The sequence below is a fragment of the Haliotis rufescens genome, unplaced genomic scaffold, assembly GCF_023055435.1.
Source record: "Haliotis rufescens isolate VD_foot unplaced genomic scaffold, xgHalRufe1.0.p SCAF_7, whole genome shotgun sequence".
Classification (NCBI taxonomy): domain Eukaryota; kingdom Metazoa; phylum Mollusca; class Gastropoda; order Lepetellida; family Haliotidae; genus Haliotis; species Haliotis rufescens.
The window spans coordinates 30,904,501-30,923,706 of record NW_025964361.1 but is presented as its reverse complement, the minus strand read 5'-3'; the positions used below and the strand labels follow the sequence as shown (position 1 = coordinate 30,923,706).

General features: G+C 41.4%; 2 protein-coding genes across 4 annotated transcripts in view; one reads left to right on the top strand and one right to left on the bottom strand.

Annotated features, from left to right (window-relative positions):
• Positions 1–16,100, bottom strand: part of LOC124148143 (ATPase family protein 2 homolog) — a 25,346-nt gene extending 9,246 nt beyond the window's left edge. The window contains exons 1-8 of the mRNA XM_048388308.1: positions 15,845–16,100; positions 12,073–12,340; positions 9,782–9,840; positions 8,491–9,036; positions 6,773–6,902; positions 6,405–6,461; positions 4,398–4,518; positions 3,757–3,891 (exon numbers count right to left, since the gene is read on the bottom strand). Of these exons, the coding sequence (XP_048244265.1) occupies positions 3,757–3,891; positions 4,398–4,518; positions 6,405–6,461; positions 6,773–6,902; positions 8,491–9,036; positions 9,782–9,840; positions 12,073–12,340; positions 15,845–16,025 (1,497 nt within the window). The 5' untranslated portion in view covers positions 16,026–16,100. The remainder of the gene's footprint in view (positions 1–3,756; positions 3,892–4,397; positions 4,519–6,404; positions 6,462–6,772; positions 6,903–8,490; positions 9,037–9,781; positions 9,841–12,072; positions 12,341–15,844) is intronic.
• LOC124148142 (RNA-binding protein 26-like) overlaps positions 16,098–19,206 on the top strand; it is a 25,810-nt gene continuing 22,701 nt past the window's right edge. For all 3 annotated transcript variants that reach the window (XM_046519108.2, XM_046519107.2, XM_046519106.2), the window contains exons 1-3: positions 16,098–16,537; positions 18,116–18,234; positions 18,600–18,781. In XM_046519108.2, the coding sequence (XP_046375064.2) occupies positions 16,479–16,537; positions 18,116–18,234; positions 18,600–18,781 (360 nt within the window). In that variant the 5' untranslated portion in view covers positions 16,098–16,478. The remainder of the gene's footprint in view (positions 16,538–18,115; positions 18,235–18,599; positions 18,782–19,206) is intronic.

Genomic DNA, 19,206 nt, shown 5'->3' with positions numbered 1-19,206 from the left:
ACACATAGGTGCCTAAAGTTGTATTTTATTTCCAATGAGATTAAAATGTTGATGCTTATTCTCACGAAACTCAAATCATATAGTGTAATATCTTTAACACAATTCATTCATTCATTCATTCATTCATTCAATACTTCTCATAGCAACTTAACTGACACTCTAATAACAACCTTTCAACAACCATTAAATTAAGAACTGTTCATTTAAAACATTTCCTAGAAAAGCCATTACAGCAATCATCTCCAACATCTCAGTACTCACCTCTAGCCTCTGTCTGGCAGTGGGGACCCCCACCTCCACTTCCCGATCAAACCGACCCCGACATCTCAGTACTCACCTCTAGCCTCTGTCTGGCAGTGGGGACCCCCACCTCCACTTCCCGATCAAACCGACCCCGACATCTCAGTACTCACCTCTAGCCTCTGTCTGGCAGTGGGGACCCCCACCTCCACTTCCCGATCAAACCGACCCCGACATCTCAGTACTCACCTCTAGCCTCTGTCTGGCTGTGGGGACGCCCTTCTCTACATCCCAATCTAACCGACCCCGACATCTCAGTACTCACCTCTAGCCTCTGTCTGGCAGTGGGGACGCCCACCTCTACCTCCCGATCAAACCGACCCCGACATCCCAGTACTCACCTCTAGCCTCTGTCTGGCAGTGGGGATGCCCTTCCCTACATCCCGATCAAACCGATCCCGACATCCCAGTACTCACCTCTAGCCTCTGTCTGGCAGTGGGGACGCCCTTCTCTACATCCCGATCTTACCGACCCCAACATCTCAGTACTCACCTCTAGCCTCTGTCTGGCAGTGGGGACGCCCACCTCCACTTCCTGATCAAACCGACCCCGACATCTCAGTACTCACCTCTAGCCTCTGTCGGGCAGTGGGGATGCCCTTCTCTACATCCCGATCAAACCAACCCCGACATCTCAGTACTCACCTCTAGCCTCTGTCTGGCAGTGGGGACGCCCACCTCCACTTCCTGATCAAACCGACCCCGACATCTCAGGACTCACCTCTAGCCTCTGTCTGGCAGTGGGGACGCCCACCTCTACCTCCCGATCAAACCGACCCCGACATCTCAGTACTCACCTCTAGCCTCTGTCTGGCAGTGGGGACGCCCACCTCTACCTCCCGATCAAACCGACCCCGACATCCCAGTACTCACCTCTAGCCTCTGTCTGGCAGTGGGGACCCCCACCTCCACTTCCCGATCAAACCGACCCCGACATCTCAGTACTCACCTCTAGCCTCTGTCTGTCAGTGGGGACGCCCACCTCTACCTCCCGATCAAACCGACCCCGACATCCCAGTACTCACCTCTAGCCTCTGTCTGGCAGTGGGGATGCCCTTCTCTACATCCCGATCAAACCGACCCCGACATCCCAGTACTCACCTCTAGCCTCTGTCAGGCAGTGGGGACGCCCTTCTCTACATCCCGATCTAACCGACCCCGACATCTCAGTACTCACCTCTAGCCTCTGTCTGGCAGTGGGGATGCCCTTCTCTACATCCCGATCTAACCGACCCCGACATCTCAGTACTCACCTATAGCCTCTGTCTGGCAGTGGGGACGCCCACCTCCACTTCCTGATCAAACCGACCCCGACATCTCAGTACTCACCTCTAGCCTCTGTCGGGCAGTGGGGACGCCCTTCTCTACATCCCGATCAAACCAAACCCCGACATCTCAGTACTCACCTCTAGCCTCTGTCTGGCAGTGGGGACCCTCACCTCCACTTCCCGATCAAACCGACCCCGACATCTCAGTACTCACCTCTAGCCTCTGTCTGGCAGTGGGGATGCCCACCTCCACTTCCCGATCAAACTGACCTCGACATCTCAGTACTCACCTCTAGCCTCTGTCTGGCTGTGGGGACGCCCTTCTCTACATCCCGATCAAACCAACCCCGACATCTCAGTACTCACCTCTAGCCTCAGTCTGGCAGTGGGGACGCCCACCTCTACCTCCCGATCAAACCGACCCTGACATCCCAGTACTCACCTCTAGCCTCTGTCTGGCAGTGGGGATGCCCTTCTCTACATCCCGATCAAACCGACCCCGACATCCCAGTACTCACCTGTAGCCTCTGTCTGGCAGTGGGGACGCCCTTCTCTACATCCCGATCTAACCGACCCCAACATCTCAGTACTCACCTCTAGCCTCTGTCTGGCAGTGGGGATGCCCTTCTCTACATCCCGATCTAACCGACCCCGACATCTCAGTACTCACCTCTAGCCTCTGTCTGGCAGTGGGGACCCCCAACTCCACTTCCCGATCAAACTGACCCCGACATCTCAGTACTCACCTCTAGCCTCTGTCTGGCAGTGGGGACGCCCACCTCTACATCCCGATCAAACCAACCCCGACATCTCAGTACTCACCTCTAGCCTCTGTCTGGCAGTGGGGACCCTCACCTCCACTTCCCGATCAAACCGATCCCGACATCTCAGTACTCACCTCTAGCCTCTGTCTGGCAGTGGGGACGCCCACCTCCACTTCCTGATCAAACCGACCCCGACATCCCAGTACTCACCTCTAGCCTCTGTCTGGCAGTGGGGACGCCCACCTCCACTTCCTGATCAAACCGACCCCGACATCTCAGTACTCACCTCTAGCCTCTGTCGGGCAGTGGGGACGCCCTTCTCTACATCCCGATCAAACCAACCCCGACATCTCAGTACTCACCTCTAGCCTCTGTCTGGCAGTGGGGACCCTCACCTCCACTTCCCGATCAAACCGACCCGTCATCTCAGTACTCACCTCTAACCTCTGTCTGGCAGTGGGGACGCCCACCTCCACTTCCCGATCAAACCGACCCCGACATCTCAGTACTCACCTCTAGCCTCTGTCTGGCAGTGGGGACGCCCACCTCCACTTCCTGATCAAACCGACCCCGACATCTCAGTACTCACCTCTAGCCTCTGTCGGGCAGTGGGGACGCCCTTCTCTACATCCCGATCAAACCAACCCCGACATCTCAGTACTCACCTCTAGCCTCTGTCTGGCAGTGGGGACCCTCACCTCCACTTCCCGATCAAACCGACCCGTCATCTCAGTACTCACCTCTAACCTCTGTCTGGCAGTGGGGACGCCCACCTCCACTTCCCGATCAAACCGACCCCGACATCTCAGTACTCACCTCTAGCCTCTGTCTGGCAGTGGGGACCCCCACCTCCACTTCCTGATCAAACCGACCCTGACATCTCAGTACTCACCTCTAGCCTCTGTCTGGCAGTGGGGACGCCCTTCTCTACATCCCGATCAAACCAACCCCGACATCTCAGTACTCACCTCTAGCCTCTGTCTGGCAGTGGGGACGCCCACCTCCACTTCCCGATCAAACCGACCCCGACATCCCAGTACTCACCTCTAGCCTCTGTCTGGCAGTGGGGACCCCCACCTCCACCTCCCAATCAAAACGACCCCGACATCTCAGTGCTCACCTCTAGCCTCTGTCTGGCAGTGGGGACCCCCACCTCCACTTCCCGATCAAACCGACCCCGACATCTCAGTACTCACCTCTAGCCTCTGTCTGGCAGTGGGGACGCCCTTCTCTACATCCCGATCAAACCGACCCCGACATCTCAGTGCTCACCTCTAGCCTCTGTCTGGCAGTGGGGACCCCCACCTCTACCTCCCGATCAAACCGACCCCAACATCTCAGTACTCACCTCTAGCCTCTGTCTGGCAGTGGGGACGCCCTTCTCTACCTCCCGATCAAACCGACCCCGACATCTCAGTACTCACCTCTAGCCTCTGTCTGGCAGTGGGGACTCCCACCTCTACCTCCCGATCAAACCGACCAGGGCGTCTCAGGGCAGTGTCGAGAGCGTCCGGCTTACTGGTCACCCCAAGCACAACCACCATCTTGTCACTGCTGAACTGTAATAGAAAATTTGACAGGTTCTCTTTCCAAAGCCTACTTGGCTTGTCTTCATATATATGTGTATGTGTGTTTGTTGTTTAACATGGCACTCAGCAATATTCCAGCTATGTTACCGTGACCTGTAAATAATCGTGTGAGAATATGTGGGAAATATGCACCTGTGCATAAAACAGACTTGACCAATATTTCTGAGAGTAATCATTATTTAAATATGAGAGAATATTTTTATAACTTGTACATGTTATCATAATCCTGAAAGAGGCTGTAAATAATGTTGATATCTCAAATAAGAAATAAACAAGTCGTTGTCATTGTTGATTGTACAATAAAACACTGCAGGGAGAATAAACCACTCAGGGCTGCGCAGTCGTTTATTTCTTAAATAAACATCATCAAGAATGAGAAGGATCACTATGGAATCTTTTTGACAAACACAACAAAAAGGTGCAATAGGTGAAAATGCATTAAGACTGAGGTTGAAAGGAAAGCATGGAGTACCCACATCGATCCCATCCATAAGGGTCAACAGACTGGCGACCACCCTCTTCTCAAGGTCACTGTTAGAGTTGTCTCTCTTGGGACACAATGCATCGAGTTCGTCTATTACAATGATGCTTGGGGCCCTGCAACACCAAGTTTTATACCAACTTACAAGGACTTACAGCACTGTTGTCTTGTCAAGGAGTGTGACTGAGTGAGATGGTTTAACGCTGCTTTTAACAGTATTCCAGTTATATCACAGCTTAAAGTGGGAGGAAAACCCAAAGTGATGTAGGTCTCAGACGTTCACCACTTTGGTAAAACCCACGAGCACTGGTATGGTGTTGCTAAACCCAGAAACATAATCTGGGCAGACCAGGAGTCACAGCCACAATCATAGGTTTCTGGCATGCCCAGGGGAATAACCCCTGCTCAGCAAATTGCAGTGCCTTAGACGACTGAAAGGATTTTGAAAGGGCAAGGTATAACATCAGCTATTTTTCACACACAGGATCCGCATAGTGCAAGAAATTGTTATGAAAGTTCAAATGAATGAGGACTTGACTTCTCATTTCAAGACCAATAGCACGGGACTTATACAACATTACTAGTATTGGTCCGGGTAAAATGTGACAAAGAGGCTGATTATCATCTTCCCCGAGTGAAGAGCTTCCGCTAGCCTTTTTATCAAAGTCTTGTAGAAACTAGGCTTTGATACAGGCTAGTGGACACACTTGCCTCAGGAAGATGGCTGATTATAGGTTTTCAGGGACATTCTTGTATTATCTGAACAGGAAAAAGTATTTGACCCAAGGAGTAGAAACATGGTAAGACTTCTGGGTTACAGACTTGCTCATAGCTGGATTTTCTCCTGTTGGAAATATCACCTTTATCAGACATTTAAGCCTTTCCTGTATAAGTAAGGATAAAAATTTATGGAAGAACAAGTTCTTTCTTACAATTAAGGGCGACATTTCGGTGTAGGTTCAAACCATAACAGTGTTAGAACCTACACTGAAACGTCGCTCTTAATTGTAATAAAGAAGTTGTTCATCCATAAATTCTTATCCTTACTTAGTACTCCAACTTCTAAATGCCTATCAAAGAAGCTTTCCTGTATTCTATTACTTGATCAAGTGTACTTGCAAGTGTAAGAAAGAAAACAGGCTGGTTGTCCGACATCTGAACAGGCAACTTTCATGCCATATTTAAATGTTTTCAGCAACTTTCAAATTTCACAGTACCAGTGAGTTGAAAAGAGACCTTATCCTACTACCTCATTCTTTGATTTACAAACAAAACTACCAGAATTAAATCATTACCTCAGGATGAGAGTACATGTATATTACATATATGTTGTTATTGAACACTATTTCTAGTCAGTTCATAGTGTGTCAGCCCTATTTGGGAGAAAAAGAAGAGCATAAAATAGCAAAGTATGTGAAACACAAACAGACGTGTTTGTTGCTTGTGTTGTTAAAAGCTGCAGTCAGCAATATTCCAACTATACCTTAGTGACATGTAAATATTCAAGTATAGACCAAACAAACCAGTGATTGTTACAATGATCAAGTTATGATGTCAGACAATCATCTAAGTCATTGAGTCTGATCACATACTCCACTATTTCACTTATTCCAACAAGCACAGGTAACTGTGAAGCAATTCTAAACCTCCTGGGCACAAACATGTGGGGCAGACAGAACAAGGAACATGATCGGGATGAGTCTGGAATTCTAACCTGTGATTAGCAGATCCTGGCAAACCTGAAGGACGCACCTCTGCATAGTGAATTGTAGTGCCTGAGATCACGGACCCAGTATACAAAGTGTACAACCACTGACCTATATACCAAGTGAAAGTAATTTGTCACAATGTATATTTGTTTTTGTCTTCAGCTGAATATTCTGGAATAATGTTGTTCATTCCCTCAACATCAAGATGAGGAAGCAGTATTCAGCTACCTTATTTTGTCTTCACAGATACTCAGCAAGTTTACACAACAAACCTATTTTGATTTTTTACTTACATTTCTTGGGCAGACTTGAAAATATTCCTCAGTTTACTTTCTGTTTCTCCAAAGAATCTGAGAATAAAGAACTTAATTACCCATGGTGCTTAAACTTGTTATCAACAATCATCATCATCATCATTGTCAACATGATTGTAATCAACATCATCAACATCATCGTCATCAACATCATCATCATCATCGTCGCCAACATCTACGTCAACATCAACAACATCAACAACATCATCATCATCATCATCATCATCATCATCGTCAACATGATTGTAATCAACATCGTCAACAACATCGCCATCAACATCATCATCATCATCGTCGTCGCCAACATCTACGTCAACATCATCATCATCATCATCATCCTGACATACTTGCTCCAGATCTGTGGGCCTGTAACTTGCAGGACGCTGATGTTGAGGCTGGCTGCCACTGCTCGAGATAGCAGGGTCTTCCCTGTGCCGGACGGCCCGTGGATCAGGACACCTCTTGGGGGTACAAGGCCTGAAACATGAAAAGGCTTCAGCATATCTGACAATTGTTTATTTGTTTGTTTATTTTCGAAACAGCCTGTACATTTGACTAATGGTGTAACGTTGGATCACAATTATCAAAGATCTAATGGCATTACATCAATAAAATAGATGACAAAATACCAATAGTTAACATTTACACTGTGCTACACATCAAATGGTATGAGGTCTGCACGCAACACTAAATTTCAAGGCTACACTCAGATTACCAGGTGTTGAAAGGTGTATTTGACATGTGAAAAGACAATCTTCCTGAAAGGAGCGTCATTTAATATTTGCACCTTTGCCTTGAGTTTTCAATGACCCAGGCTATGGTATTATCACACTCAAATCACCGTAACCCTTAAATCAATAGACAAGGGAGGTAACCCATGTTGTCTTTTCAAAATGGCGGCAAAATTACGAGCACTAGAAAACCTTCAGACATATTTTCTCTGTTAAATGCAATAAGCTTTAGAAGTGCAAAAATGGAAAGTGTTCACCATTCATCTCTTATGTTATTTCATGCATTAAAAGTCTGCTCGTTTATCTGGATCTCTGATGTCATATGGAAATGAATTGAAAACTAAATTTGCTGAAAACAAAACTTTGTATTGTCAAGCCTATTGGCAAATCGTTATGATACAAGAGTAGTGGTTGATACGACCTGAGTATGGAGAGATGTAATAAAGTGAAAGAAATTCACCTTGCTTGAAGAGCCACACAGTAAACCGTCACAAGCCTCATCATACACATCACTATTGCCATCATCAATACCATCAACAACATCAGTCACCACTAGTTACGAACAACCAGCCACCCACCAACATACTCTTCACCAGCATCATCATCACTGATATATATACACCTTTAGAAGCATCATCAAAAACATCAATATCACCATCATCAATAACAACATCTCTAACCTCGTATTCCCCACTTGTTTCCAACAACCAACCATCCATCCACCACCACCATCCGCCTTTTTATCATCAGCATCATAATGACCGCCATTCATATATACAGTGTTTCACCTTGACCTACAAATCTAAGGGTACAGGGGACCCCCGATAATTAATTTCAAGGGTCCCTACAGGAAATATTAGGGTCCTGTAAATTAATGAAATCATGTAGTGTAGTGAAAGGTTTGCTAACTGCTTTAATTACAGGACCTTTGTCAACAATGAGGTACAATGAATATTATTATGTAAGTCCCTCGGGATGCAATATTGATCTTTTCACCTCCATTCCATACATTTGTGTGCAGTGCATCGTGTTTGTTTGTTTGTTGTTTAACGCTGCACTTCGCAATATTCCAGCTTTAAGACGACGGTCTGTAAATAACCAAGTCTGGACCAGACAATCCAGTGATTGACATCATGAGCTTCAGTCCACGCAATTGGGATACGATGACATGCATCAACGAAGTCAGCGAGCCTGACCACCCTATCCCGTTAGTCGCCTCTTACGACAAGCATAGTCGCCTGTTACGGCAAGCATGCAACGTGTAAAACCCTGCATATAACTAGACTATTCCATGCATATTAAAAACAATCTTTCATATAGGATTTTTTTCTCACCATAAGACTTGAATAGCTCCGGGTTCGTTAGCGGAATCTGCAGCATCTCCCTTATCTGTTTCACTTGCTCAGACAAGCCTCCGATGTCATCCAAGACGACTCCAGCATCGCGTGCAACATCAACATCCTCCCTAACACTGGCATCCACTATAGTCACCTTTGTACTTGACACAACTTTACAAAACTTCTCATATTTCCTTGACTTCCGTTTTCTATCAATAACGGGAGTTTGGAACGATCGCGGACTGATGATTTCCCCTGCGCTGGTTTTGCTGTCAGGTGTTTTTGGTGTTGAAGCTGATTGGTTCATGCTGGAGCAGGTGGAGTCTGACTGACTGGATTCATCCTTCGACTCAGTGAATGAAATGTCTGATAAATTGAGACTGGCAAGGCTGTCAGATAAGGACAAATCTGGCTGACTGACAGGTGTCACTTCAACATGACATGGTTGATGAACCACTGTTTTCAAGGATTTTACTTGAAATTCACAAAGCTGCCCAAAATATGAAAATGTAACTCTGTTTCCTTCACACAAATATCTGTTCACTGAAACAAAATGCATGAGCCTGTTAGTGATGTTGGGAATAGTTTTAATATTCACTTTAGTTTCACAATATTACTGGTCATGAGTTCAAGTCAGTGGTCCTCCTATCAGTGCCTCACCAATATATTTTCTTACTTTTCCCTTTATCCTACTACATGTATAAATTTTGCATAATAAAAAATGCTGCATAATTCAAAAATATGTTGTTTTTTAAACATGATTTTAATTGTGTTTTTTTGAAACTTTATTTCAAGAGATTCTCAGGAAATCATAAGCAAATAAACCCAGACAATATTTAATTTTCAATTGTGTTCTGCCTCTGTGTGTGTTTACAAGGAAATTCTGAAACAAAACATTAACTTCCTCTTGTATAATATTCAGTCAGAAGTTGCCATGGTCATACAACGATGAGGTCATGGCTGAGGGTTCACATTAAGTGACATGTTGCACTCTATGAAGGAGCCCATTAGCATCCTGTTATAATGCATGGATATATAAAATACCTTCAAACAGAGTATAATCTGTTACCTATAGGAACTATGATCTCAAGCCTACTGTTCATTTCAATAATAATGTCATGAGAGGCCTAACTTTCAATTACCAATTACACACTTCCTACTTCCATTGAACAGTATAATACTTAATTACAAATCAGTATTTCAAATGTTCATAATATTTACCATTATAAAATGAACATGTTAAATACTCCTTGAATGTCGTTTTGAAAAACACCAAATTGTAACTTACACAGTTTATGTTTGAAGTTGTTCCTGCAGTTTTTATCAGAGTAAACTGGTCTCCATTCTCTGCAACAAAGCAGACAAAAACCAACATCATATCAATGAAAATACAATGATGTTTCTGCAGTATGAAATATTGTAACAATTGAATGTCATTCCTAAGTTCAAATTCTGTGGAAGTGATTATCAATAGTTGGGATTACTAAAGGTCAGCGTGAAGTTAGAATGAAAAAACAATAGATAAAGTTGGGGAAACAATTTGCATTTGTCAGCCAAAATGGCTCAATTAACGAAACTCACCGCCAAAAGAAACGCAAACCATAGGAACATTTGGAGAAGTATGTCCGTTAAGAATAGATGTGTCCCATGTGTACCACTTAATGACAAAACTAACAAGCAGTCAAGTGTTGCCACAGAGTCTTTATTCTTGCACAATAAGCTGCACATGATTTCCAAACTTAATACTCTGATCCTTCACAAGACAAATGGTGCATCTTGAGTCATGGATCTATGACGTCACATGTGATGCATTCATGAGCATCGGTTCAGACAACATAACAGTATGTTCGTTTGTGCATTGAACCAATCTAATATCTCCTGAATTTGAGTAAATCTTCATATATCAACCAACATGTACCGTATATAACCGCGGATAAGCCAACCCCGTAGACAAGCCGAAATGTTAACTTGACCATTGAAATACGAAAGAAAATGATATGACCCGCAGATAAGCCGAACCAGGAAGTGAAAGGTAAAAAACACTGCGAAGTCGGAAGTAAGGCATTCCTGTTTCTTTTGTCGATGAGTATATTATATAATTATTTGTTGAAACAATGATTTAGTTATGGTTTTTTTCAAAAGGACAGAGTGTCTGCTCAGAAGGCAGAAAGTTTGTGCTTGGTCCTGTGATCAGGTCATACCAAAAGACGTCAAAAGATACTTTTGTTATCCTAATTGGCACTCGGCATTAATGAGATAAAACAAGAACAGGTCCGCTCTGAGTCAGTTTACTGTGTCTATATGGGGTACCAGGGTTAGAAATTAGCAATAGCCCGTCAGCCCAGACCAATTTAGTTAATGTTAAAGGTATCCTAAGTGATAATAGAATTTCAAACATTTGGGGGTATTGCTATATGTTATCACTATTTGGGCAGGTTGACGTTCTTGGATTATGACCATGCCTGGGTATCCATGATAAACTGCAGCATGGTATCTCAGAAGAATAGCATTATAAAACTGGCATTACTCTTGACTGGCACAAGCAGACACACACACATACATGTCCCATAAGTGCAATAATCTTGAACACAACTTTAAACCCCATTTCACCACCCGTTTTATACGGCAACATATTAAGTATGCATAAAAAATAGCGTGGTCACCTCTGCATTGCGCTTCTGGATCCATGCATGCACCAGTTTATAATTCCACACTGTCAGCCTGAGTATTTCCACAGAGCAATCTTACCCGGATATTATCATAACTCCCATAACATTACACTGACTTACAATAGTTGTAGCGCCAAGATCACTTTGTGGAAAGAGGCCATGGTCCTAATCCTTTTAAACTAAAGCTCACTTTGAAAATGTTGACTGGAAATCGTTTGTAAAAGTATATGTCCCTGCACAAAAACTGCTAAGTTTTGTTTGTTTGTTGTCTTTTTTATTTCTTGTTTAATGCCGAACTTGAAATAATCGAGTTTGGAGCAGAAAATTGTGAACAATGATCCATGCCTTCAAAGTCGATGACACACGATCAATCAAGTCACCAAGTCTGACCACCTGATCCATAAAGTCGTTTCTTATTCTTATATCCAGCACAGTATGCTGGGGACCAATTCTAACACAGAATCCCCACTGTAAGTTATAATAACATCTGCTTCCATACAGCATACCGTATTTGACGTAATAAGCGCCCAGGGCGCTCTCAAAATTAGAAATAGGGGGCTCTTATTAGAATATAGGTTTGATGAAAGAGTCGAAAGATCGTAAATTTTATGGTTTCTGCTGACAGCCTGAAATGATACAAAAGAAAAGTCTGTGCGTATTATACACAACAGATATATTTTTCCAGAATTTAATTGCCCGTAATTAAGGGTGCATATAACACACAAGAGCCTATCATACACGAATAAATGTACACGAATTGTGTACATTGATCAGTCAGAAGGGTGCTATTTGGGATTGTTCACAAGCCAATATATTGGCAAACATCGCCTTGGGCGCTTATTAGAGCGGGGGGGGGGGGGGGGGGGAAATTACGTCGAATACCATATTTTTCACTCAAACTCATGCTTACTTGGATTCTAATATAATTTCTTCAACATGTGCCTCCATCCCACCAAAACTTTCCACTGTGACGACATCCTCCTTGCTGCTGCCTATGTCAGCTAAGGTTTTCTCATCAACGTAGACACCAGTTAAACTCCCAACAGTCGACGGCCAACACATCTTCACAACTTTGGAGTTGATGACACAGGGTTTTCCTATAGCAAGGCCACATAGTAGCATAGTGCTGGGATGTACAGCAATTATGTTATCCTCATGTGTCTTTGGCACCTTCAGATCTGTAAGATTAACAGAAAGCATGTACTGAACAACATAGATCGAAATAAGCAGGGTATTACTGTGTCTTCAACGTAGAGCTAGGTGACCTGTGGATTTAACCATGATCAACTTAACACTGGAACCCTAATGCTGCACTTTCGGTTTCCAAATTTAATTCAGAGCAGTTACATCTCAAGAAACCTAGCTCTACATCAGGGATGGAAATTAACGCTCACCTTTTGGCCAGAGGCTAGTTGAAATTACCTTTGGCTTTTTAAATTATAATTCTACTAAACCGTAGGGCCTGTACGTTTTGACACATGCTGCAAACTATTTATCGTCCTCTCGATTCCCCTTGTCAAATCACTGTGCTATACATTTGACACATCGTTTTGAGTCTTTCTCGTAATGAATAATGTACTAAATTTCTGTGTTCACCCGATCTATATATTCTGACCGAGTCTAAATATTTGAATGTATTTATGTCACATCAAAAGTTCAATTTAAAAGTCTCATTATTTTAAAAGGATTAGTAACATATTGCAGGGTTAGCAGAAAAGAAACTCCCACCAGCATGACTAGCCTTGTGGGCATGTTTGCTTTGGGAGTTAATTTCTATCACTGTTAACAGTACTTAATGTTTCCAAAGAGTTCATCAAACTGATCAAATAGAATGCAACCTGTGAATGAAAAATGTCCATGGCAGCTATCAAACTATCTATCTACAGGTATGCATGTCTACATGTTTTTTCTTTGAAGGGGCACTAATCTCTGGCTTCTTCTCGGTTCTTTAACACTTGTCCGTTAGGGCTCACCAGCTGCCGAAAGTCAATTTGCTCGCTAACGCAACTGAGCGTGACAAGAGCCTGGGCTAAATAAATTTTGAGGCAATATTTATATGAACACTAATTCGTTACCCGTGATATATGAAGATTTCAATATTACTAAGGGCACGTGCTAATTAATTTTTCTTAAACCTAAACAAACAGACAAAGAGAACGGCGGAAGCTCATCAGATGTCATTAATAGGAAATACCTGTGATGCTTATAGTTTAATAAAAAAAACTTTGAGTGAGTGAGTGATTGAGTATGGTTTTACGCTGCTTCTAGCAATATTCCAGCAATATCACGGCGGAGGACACCAGAAATGGGCTTCACACATTGTACCCATGTCATGAATCGAACCTGGGTCTTCGGCATGACAAGTAAACACTTTAACCACTAGGCTACCCAACCGCCCCAAAAAGCTTTGAAGTATCCCTGCAGAGAAAGCATTTCAGATCTTAGATTGCATGGATAATATGATCACTCCTCCCTTGTTGTCAGCCATGTTTCCTGGTATAACCCTACACCGTTGTATTCGTCATCATTCACTTGATGCTCAGTTCCTGAATATATTACAGGTATAATTAGTGGTAGCACTAATCAGATTACCTGACAAAGGTTCCCATTTGGCAGTTCTTGTGTCTGGGGTAATTATTCCATCTAAATCCAAGTCTGAAGTCGGGGTGACATATGTGTTATGTAATATGCACGTGAAAGCGTAGCAAGAGAGGAGTGATCAGTTCAGTTACAAAAAAAACATCCATCAAAGGATTAACCAAAAATATGTTGATTGACTAATGACTGTTAACTTGCACAGTGGACTTGTCCAAAGATACTGTTAACATGTGTAGGTTTATTAAAGCGGACGGAATGCACCCATATCTGCCAGGGTGTGAACTGCCGATGTCAAAGCAACATATTTTGTTCAAAAGATTTACAGATAACATGTTGATTGAAAGCTCATTGTTATCTAACTCAATGGATTTTTTTAAAGATACATGGACATCATGAACATAGTTGTCATGTGTACTATCTCAGCTGACCAAGGAGACTTGACACCAATGTGAAACACCTGAAACAAACTTATGTGATCAGTCGAGAAAGGAACACAAGTTAAAATATCCAAGAACGCTATATATATTTTAAAATATTAGGTTGTTCCAAAAACATGTAGCATCGAACAAGTTTCTTTGTACAGATGGAGACAATATGGGATATTATTCCTTATGTGGATATTTACGTATACATTCCTCAAACAAGGTAACTGCCCAATATTATACACATAACTTTGGTCGGTTGTAATTACGATATTTGCAATTTGTTTTCATTCATTTGCAGTAGCATTAAACATAATCATTCTTGTTCCTCTTAGTTTTTGTTGGGAAGATCTTTGATGCAAGACATTAACTGAAAAATATGTCCATTTGACTGACTAAAAACAACTGACATGTTCAACAGGGCTTAAAAACACCACAATGGACTAATTATACTAGGATTAGAAGCCAAAACAAATAGAACTGTCCTTTGTCTTTCATTTTCTTTTAATCCTATTATTTTCAGTCACTGGGTGATGAAATTAAACATCAAAATATTTGAACTGTTAATGAACACATTTTTATAGCCAATTAGTAAAATAACTGTACATTTAGGCGTTAACAAAACTACCTTGGTGAAAATTTGAGTCATTTAACACATTGACATAAACATATACACACGATAAAATGAGCAATGCTCAGGTGAAATATTTAGTTTGTATAACAAGTAAAAATAGTGTACGAAGCAAGTGTCTTATCAAACCTTTGTCACCTTTACCGATGCTACCCCAAAAGCTACCTACATTTCCTTATTATTTCCAAGACAAAAATGTATTTCATTTTGCTGATCAATGTGACGATATACCCTTATACTATCAATAAAAGCAATAAATGTGCTTAGGGTTGGCACAGCACAGGTCACGAACAAGTCAATATTTCTGGTATATCATCCAGATATCCACAGGAAAAACAATAACAAAGGCCACAACCAGTCCTGGTGAATTGTCAGAGATCAGTGTCCTTTTAACATTCACAATGAGGCAATGATACCGATGACATTTATGAAGTATTCAGCTTCCATCATTACCACAAGGTGGGCACTTGATCATTAATTTGCTTGCATTGCTTGCATTTGTGCCTCGAACCATGATCTGAATTTCAAACACTGTCTATAATTATACACATACCTGACTAAGTATGCGATATTTGATTGTTTTATGAATGTATAGCACATAAATGGAGTACAGCAAAATAATTAAACATCCCATTGACAAATGTGGCTGTATCTACAGTATTCTTATTATGAGTACAGCCTGTACTACAGGCCAATGCTAGAAGTGATTACAACACTCTAACTGCCTCAGACATTCATCTTGCTATGGATTGTATGCAAACTCATGATTACAACATGCAACCTGTTTCAAAACGATGCATCCATGTTTGGTGAAGCTGTCTGTGTGGGTTTCTAATATTGATTTTTTTCTTTAAAATATTGTGGATTTCTAATAGATCTATTAATTTGTTTTTCTATATTGACAGGTCAAATGATATGTGGGAAGCTGCTTGAATTGGATCAGCAGAAACACTGAAATGAATCTAAATATATTTTTTATTTTCCACAGTTTTGTAATTCTTCCACATTTTTGTTTCACTCATTGAGCCCACCTGCTGAAGCCAAGAAGGGGGAGATAACTCCATTCAAAATACCGTCTTTCACAAAACCATGACTGCAACTTTGGACGCCGCATTGCTCTCTGTGAATATTGACATCACGATCACTGACAATTAGTTTACACTTCACACATTCGGTCCAATCGGTCTTTCGACCTTTCTGTTTTTTCGACATTTCTGTTTATGAAGTTAAAAACGTGAAAGAAAACGTATTATCCCAAACACACATGGTTGCAGCCATGACACTTTTATGATCTCACGAAATCTCGTTTACCGCCTTTAATTTACGGGCCGTTATATAAACAAATACTTTACGTGTCACTTTTTCGTATTGTCATGTTTATATCGGCGGTACCTTTATAGCTGACAAGAATGAGAATATGACCTAATTACCCCCTGGGGAGACGGATGGAAGAAAACAGTTATTTGTCACGTGACCTAAAACGAGATTCGTGAGCAGCCATATTCGGCGAGTTTCTTCAGCAGTTGTAACGTTCGGAAATATGTTATTTGGAGTATGAGGAAACATGTAATCGTCTCCTGACGAGGAACTTGTCGATTGTTGTGTATTCGCCATATTTTAGACCCGCATGAGCAAGTTTAGGCGTTAACGTAGCAGAACATCACAATGATTATTGAAAATCTGGATGCTTTCAAAGTGTGGCTATCGAAAACACTGGATCCAATGTGAGTTTTAGCCTAGTCGAAATAGTGATTGTAACATGTTATATTAGAAACTCGGGATTTGTTTACTTAATGGGATATAAGTTGTCACTCCATGTATGTTTATACATTCGCGTGGAACATCGAGAAGTCCATATTTGTTGCAGAAATGTAAATCAGTCTTATGTTTCGACAAGTACAACTGCGAAAACATTTACTGCTCGCAACTATATTCCTACGAATCTCTCCTGCAGTAACATTCTTATTTTGAATCTATTTTTGCAATTGGCTTTATAAGCTCGTTCAGAGGGCATCTTCTTCCCAAACCATGAATCAAGTACATCACATAATTTGACTGAATATGTTTTGTTGAAAGTTATGAACCTGTTATGCCCAACCGAAATACATGGGTTTTCTTTTCCTGTTAGTATTCTGAGGTAATGTGGCTGCAAGAAACAGGAACATTACTGTTGATATAATACATTGGTTTGGGAAGTTCACGGTCGTTCTTAGAGTTTGGGAAGTCTGGTGCAAAATTATCATCATGCTTCATAAGAACAAAAACTACTGGACAGGGTTTGACATTTAACATTAGATCACTAATCTGAGACTGGTAATAGCCTATTACTGTATGAACAGCTATATATCTTTGTGGACTACTTCTTTTACCATTGGTTAGTTGCAAATTATTTTTGTGGACAAGTGAAAATAAGATAGCATTTTAGCCATCTGGGAGGGATTCGTAACTAGGTATTACTATTACGTAGTGTTAGTGATCAACAGATGTTGGATGACTGAAAGTGAATTGGATCAACATGATCAGTACATGGCAACTGTTTTGAACCACCTATATATTAGAGATAGGTATTTGAGGTTGGAAGTGTATCACAATATTTTACAATGCACAAGGTCGTATTGTGGTACGCATCACAATATATTGTATAATTCTAACTTTTTGAATTAAGAAGCCATTTGAAACACCATTGTATGAATTAAAGTTCATAAATGTATCAAAACAAGCTGCTGGAACAACATAATGTTTACTAATTCAATAAACACGCACGAATGCACGCTCTGAATGCACTACCCGGGTAATTGGGAAATTCTAATCATTATACACATGATAAAAATTGCTGTTTGAAATATCCCAATATACTAAGCATTAAAAAATGACATTGTGGAAAGAGTGAACATCAGTATACCGGTATGCCAGTAATACCTCACACCCTTACTATATATTGACCATGATGACCAAACTTCTGGTTAATCTGCCTCTACATTTCTTAAGGATGTGGTGCTCCAGTCTATTGCCCATTCCTAGATAGACAGTCATATACAACCAAATCTTTGTCTTAGAGTAATTGGGGCATCGAAAATAATAAACTGATGCTATGTTGTCTCCGATAGCGATATACATCATAGTTAATACATATATATATCTTTTATTTTGAGTGAACAGACAAAAAGAGTTAACATGGTTAAGTTGTGTAAGCTGTGTGACTTGAATTAAACATAGTGGGACTGCCCATGGGCAATTGTCTAGTCCTATGACTTTTGATGATGATGCTTGTCCATCATTATCATGTCCATTTCTTTCAACAGCTGTGATGCAGACCCATCCACCTTATCTCGCTATGTATTGGCTTTGGTCAAGAAAGAAAAGTCAGAACTTGAACTCAAGGACATCTGTATGGACCAGCTTGATGTCTTTTTGCAGTCAAGTATGTCAACAGTCAGCTGTTCAACAATCAGCTTGCGTTGACTCACTAATATTTTATATTGGCTATAAATAGCGTAACAATTAACATTCAGAATGTCTTCTAGCCTATATGTTTCTTTCCTACAATATTCCATCTTTGATCTCTGAAATTTAAAAACAATTGCTTCGGGGTTGTGATTCACCTGCGATAAGATGGAATATCTATTTATAAAATAAAAGTAGTGTATCAGGATAAAATTTTATCGCAACCATAGCATCGGGATAAATATCACACTTGTGAAACACAGCAATTTGTTTTAAGGAATTTTGTTGTCTGTAATTGTCATTGATTGAATTTCATACCCCAATTTTACTGACATTTTTCAGAAACAAAGGCATTTGTAGAAACACTGTTCACTGCATTGAAATCAAAATCCTACCTGGCATCTATAGTGCCTGATACTGTCAACAACACACCTGCAGTCATTACAGTCCCCAGTCAGACAACCAACAACTTGCCGACCATACCACCAGAAGCTGACAAGAAGAAAGACAGGCCAGAAAAACAGGTACCATGGATTATGTTATTTGTTCCTAGTTATTTGCATTGTGCATTCAGATTTCTCAAATCTCAAACCTGAATTGAAAATGCCCCAATTCATATTATGATAGTTATTAAGACTGACATCATGTCTTTGCAGAGACTGCTTGCATTTCACTGATAACAGAACCAGTAAACAAGTAAAAGTAGTCATATGGTATGGCAGTGATAAGATACATCTGAATTTAGGTAACTAAGCACAATGAAGATGATTAAAACAATGCTGTTTTTCCCGAATTTGTTTACCAAGGGCACTTAATTTGGAATGCTAGAAGTAAATGATTATTTGCGTTTTATTTTACTTAGATTTAATGACAGAAGTAGTGTGTGTATATATATATATATACTCGGTGTATATGTGGTACATTAATTACATTGTTGCCAAAAGTGTCC